The sequence below is a fragment of the Musa acuminata genome, chromosome BXJ1-4 (genome assembly GCF_036884655.1).
Source record: "Musa acuminata AAA Group cultivar baxijiao chromosome BXJ1-4, Cavendish_Baxijiao_AAA, whole genome shotgun sequence".
In the NCBI taxonomy this organism is placed as follows: Eukaryota; Viridiplantae; Streptophyta; class Magnoliopsida; order Zingiberales; family Musaceae; genus Musa; species Musa acuminata.
In genome coordinates this window covers 30377322-30381465 of record NC_088330.1, presented here as the reverse complement: position 1 = coordinate 30381465, position 4144 = coordinate 30377322, and the positions used below count along the sequence as shown (strand labels likewise).

The window sequence follows — 4144 nt, the reverse complement described above, 5'->3', positions numbered from 1 at the left end:
TATATATATATATATATATATATATATATATATATATATATACCTATTAGAGCTCTGTACAACAAAACAAAAAAAACACAATTAGATATTGTATATATGTCTATTAGAACTCCTCCACAACAAAAATGAATAAATAAAAAAGTAAAGTAAAAGAAAACAAAAGTAAAAAAATCCAAAGCAAATAAAATTGCATATTATACCTATTAGAGCTCCTCTACAACAAAACGAAAAAATAAAATAAAAAAGAAAAAAATAAATATTGCATATATATACTTATTAGGGTTCATTTACAACAAAACAAAATAATAAATGAAAAATAAAAATACAATATCACATACATACCTATTAGAGCTTCAGTACAACAAAACAAAAAATAAGTCTAAAATAAAAAAATAAAGCAAATAAAATTGTATATATACCTTACTAGAGGTCCTGTACAACAAAACAAAAAAAAAAGAAAATGTTGCATAGAAAGTACAACAGAACAAAATTATAAAGAAAAAAAAGAAAAATTGAAATAAACAGCATCGCATTGAATATTACGTCCAAATGAAGAAAAACAGTGATGCAACATATAACTGTGCAGCTTCGTTATATCTGCAGAGATGCATCAGAACCGACAGATCTCGGCATTCAGATTGCAGATATCAAACTCATCAATTATTTATGTTACACTGAACAACAGAATTTTATGTTCAGGTAAAGGCAGTATGTGAGAAAAGAAGCTCTACGTATCAAACTTAGCATGAAAGAGGTAGGAAATGGTTCTTCAGCTCCCATCCCCAGGGGAATGTTGGTGAGGAACCGAAACCTCGCGAACAGAGAGAAATGCTGTATGGGAAAAGCTGTTGTCAGGTCTGGCAATGTTTAAATAGAAAGGCACGTTAGGATGCAATCATACGTGGGAACAGTGGCCAGTATGCTAGTGGCTGCAGGAATTATTAGGTGAGAAGCTTTTTGCTGGGGCAGATGAACTGGCTCGCAGCTTTCATTCAATGTAGGCCATTCTTCCACCATGGTTTTACTTTATAGCAAGAGGATAAAGAAAAAGTTTGGGAATTGAAGTTAAAGATGATACGAGATATAATACTACCAAGTATTTTTAAGATGAGAGAGAGAGAGAGAGAGAGAGAGAGCATGATCATACCTAAGTTATTCTCTTCCTTTTAAGCTCCTCTTTCTGCTATCAGGGCACATCTAAGACCTGATAGGCAACAAGGGAAAATAAAAAAGACGGAACAAAAAAGGCAACACTTGAAAGTGGAACTCATGGAAATACTACATGCAATCGACATACAGACAAACAAATTATAGTTCCTTTCTTTTTCCCTTCCCTTTGGTTCATACAATCTTTTGCACTAGTCCACAGTACAAACAAGCTTCACAACGTTTCCAAGCACACCAAAACATCACACGAGCACTTGCACACTTGTTTCCTTTCTCCTGCCTTCATGAATCAGGCAATGGCGCAATGCCTATACATATATTTGCAAAAGGATTATTGGTAACCTCCCATATATTTATCCTGCATGAAGAAACAAGAGAAAAAGGGAAAAGAGAGCTCTCTTCCGATCACCACACAACCAAACTCTTCTGGTTAAGACAAATCTTTTGAAGCCAGCATAAAATGAGGCTTCGGATATCCACAGTGAGGAGAATAGACTAGTTAGAATGAGTAAATTAGAAGTGAAGTCAAAAGAGAAGGAACTTATGCATCATGATCTGTTTGTTAGGCTGAACGACTGCAAACAAAGTGATCCGCACCACCATCAAGAGTTAACTTGGATAATCAAACGTTGTTACTCTTAGAAGGTCTTCATCTCTCTTTTTGGTCTACCATGAGCCTCCTCCGATGACACCGTTCCAATACCTGGGAGGATCATCACCTTGCACCTCGAACTGGTCTGCGACATTGTTTGAGGGGATTGCTGGCTTCAGGACCTCCAAAGGAAACAACAGCTTACCAGTAACACTCTCCTGAATACCGGGCAAGTCCCCATACCCACCACCACCAATACCTCCCCCGCCCCCTCCGCTTATTCCATCTAAAGGAAAACTAAGAGTAGGTGGTCTGAATCCATGCAATCCTAACCCTGTTGGATACTCCGTCATTGGTAGCGGCATCAAAGACCCGATGCCTTTTGCGGTCATACCATTCGTCAGTACCTCCATGTCAGAGAGAGCACGAACAGCGGCACAATAGTTGCTATTACTGCTGCTGATGTTGTTGGCATTGCTGATTTCTAGGTTGAAGTAGTCGTTGTACTCGGGGATGCTATGTTGGCGGAAGGCCAGGTTGAGGTCCTGTTTCTCATGGAGTTTTGGAGTTTCAGAGTTGGTGGAGAGTAAGATGGATGGAGGGATGAGGTCGGCATGGAATTTCTTGGGAGCTGAGGCAGTTGCTAACGCTTCCGTGAAGGAGTTACAGGAGGAGGAAGAGATGGCGGTGGCGGAGGACATGGAGGACCTCTTGTTCTTTCTCGAGCCACCGCCCACAGGGACATTCCTGAGCGACCCACCCTCGGTCCAATACCTCCTGCAAGTCTTGCAGAAGTACCTGGGCTGGGTGAGGCTATAGTTGTTGTAGTAGCAGAACTTGGTGTTGGTGGAGTTGCACCTGGGGCAGTTGAGGGCCTGCTCCTTGTGCGGCCTTGGGCGCCTCTCCGTCACCTGTGTCCTGGTGGTGGTGCAGGTGTCGCTGCCGCTGGTGGTTGTGGTGGAGGAAGCAAACTCCTTCACGGGCTTCACCAACCCTATGCCCTGGCCAGCACCAACAACACAACATCCCCATATGGACAAACTAAATCAGGGAGGAAGTGGGAGGAAAGAGTTAAAGAGTCACATACATATATAAATATATCAAATTATGCATAGCCATAGACAGATCTCTGAAGAAACAAAGCCACCAAGAAGAAGCGTACAAGAAGAAAAAAGAAGGGGAAGAATGAGAGAAAAAGCTAGAAAAAGATGAAAGAGAAATCACAAACTTTGGATACAAGATCCAAGCAAAGCAACGCCTTTTCATGTTACTGCATGCTTTGTTGCATACGATAAAAAGGAAGCAAGAAGACCGATAAAGGAAGAAGACAAAGGTAGGAAAAAGAAAGTGGTTTGCTGCTTTTGGAGAGCAAAAGGGGTTGGGGCGACAGGATCAAAAGCTTAAGGCCAAAGGAAAGGATGAGAGAGAGAGAGAGAAAGAGAGAGAGAGAGAGAGATGATGCACTAACTGGCCCGGAGATATCTATTAAAGGTCATCAGCGTAAGAAAAAGAAGACCTACATCAATCTCAAGCCTCGACCCAGGAAAACTCATCAGATCCGCCCCACATAAGATTATTGCATCGATCTAAAAAGAAAAAAAGAAGGATCAAACACAATAAAGTCCATGGTTTAATTTTACCTGAGACCACTGTGTAGTATCCATGGAAAGCTTCACAGATGGTCCAAGACACCAAAGAAGAGAAAAAAGGGAGAAGAGGACCAGGAGGAGAAAGGAGAAGAAGAAGAAGCTCTATCTGCAGAAGTGGAGTGCTTGCAGATGGTTAGATGATGGCCCAAGACAAGGATGGAACATGATGCTGATGTGGTTGCTGGCTCTCATATCCTGTGAGAGATGGTGTGGTGGATGATTCTATTCTGCAATATTAAACTACCACTTTATGGATACTAAAATTACTTCTCCTGTATCCAACTCGTTCACCTCTGCAGCCTCTCTGCTGATACAGTGGGAGTCAACTGTCTGGTTAGAGAAACGTGTACCCGTAGGCAAGAGAATAGCAAGTCAGGTGCGCCACACGTGACGAGGGTAGATATGGGACCAAGAGGAGCGCATGCGAGCTTGTCATAGAAGAGACACTGTGGCATGAAGAGACCACAGATGGTGGGAGTCGAAGACCTATGTTTCCCTGCTCCTAAGAAAGATAATATGAGGAGAATCCATACTATGATAAGGGATAGCTTTAGATTTGTATACCGACAACCAATTTCCTTTGAAATATAAAACTGGAATTTGATATGACACTGTAACGCCCAAACAATTAAAATTTATGACTGATTCAGGACTTTGTAAGGATTTAATGTTACGGATCCACATGTTTAAGATAAAGCTAATGGTATTTATTCTATTAATTTTTGGTAAAGATGTT

General features: G+C 41.0%; 1 protein-coding gene across 3 annotated transcripts; it reads right to left on the bottom strand.

Moving 5' to 3' along the window:
• Nucleotides 1–1254: 1254 nt before the first annotated feature.
• LOC135652272 (dof zinc finger protein 1-like) lies at nt 1255–3632 on the bottom strand. 3 transcript variants are annotated; one of them, XM_065173117.1, is made up of 3 exons: nt 3280–3417; nt 2618–2760; nt 1255–2536 (listed from the first exon to the last, which is right to left on the bottom strand). In XM_065173117.1, exons 1-3 carry the CDS (start codon nt 3310–3312, stop codon nt 1834–1836), a joined length of 879 nt encoding a protein of 292 aa, XP_065029189.1. In that variant the 5' UTR covers nt 3313–3417; the 3' UTR covers nt 1255–1833. The 3 variants fall into 3 exon arrangements, with proteins under 3 accessions (XP_065029189.1, XP_065029183.1, XP_065029178.1); XM_065173111.1 differs by having other exon boundaries at nt 1255–2760; nt 3400–3632; XM_065173106.1 differs by having other exon boundaries at nt 1255–2760.
• Between the last annotated feature and the right edge of the window lie 512 nt (nt 3633–4144).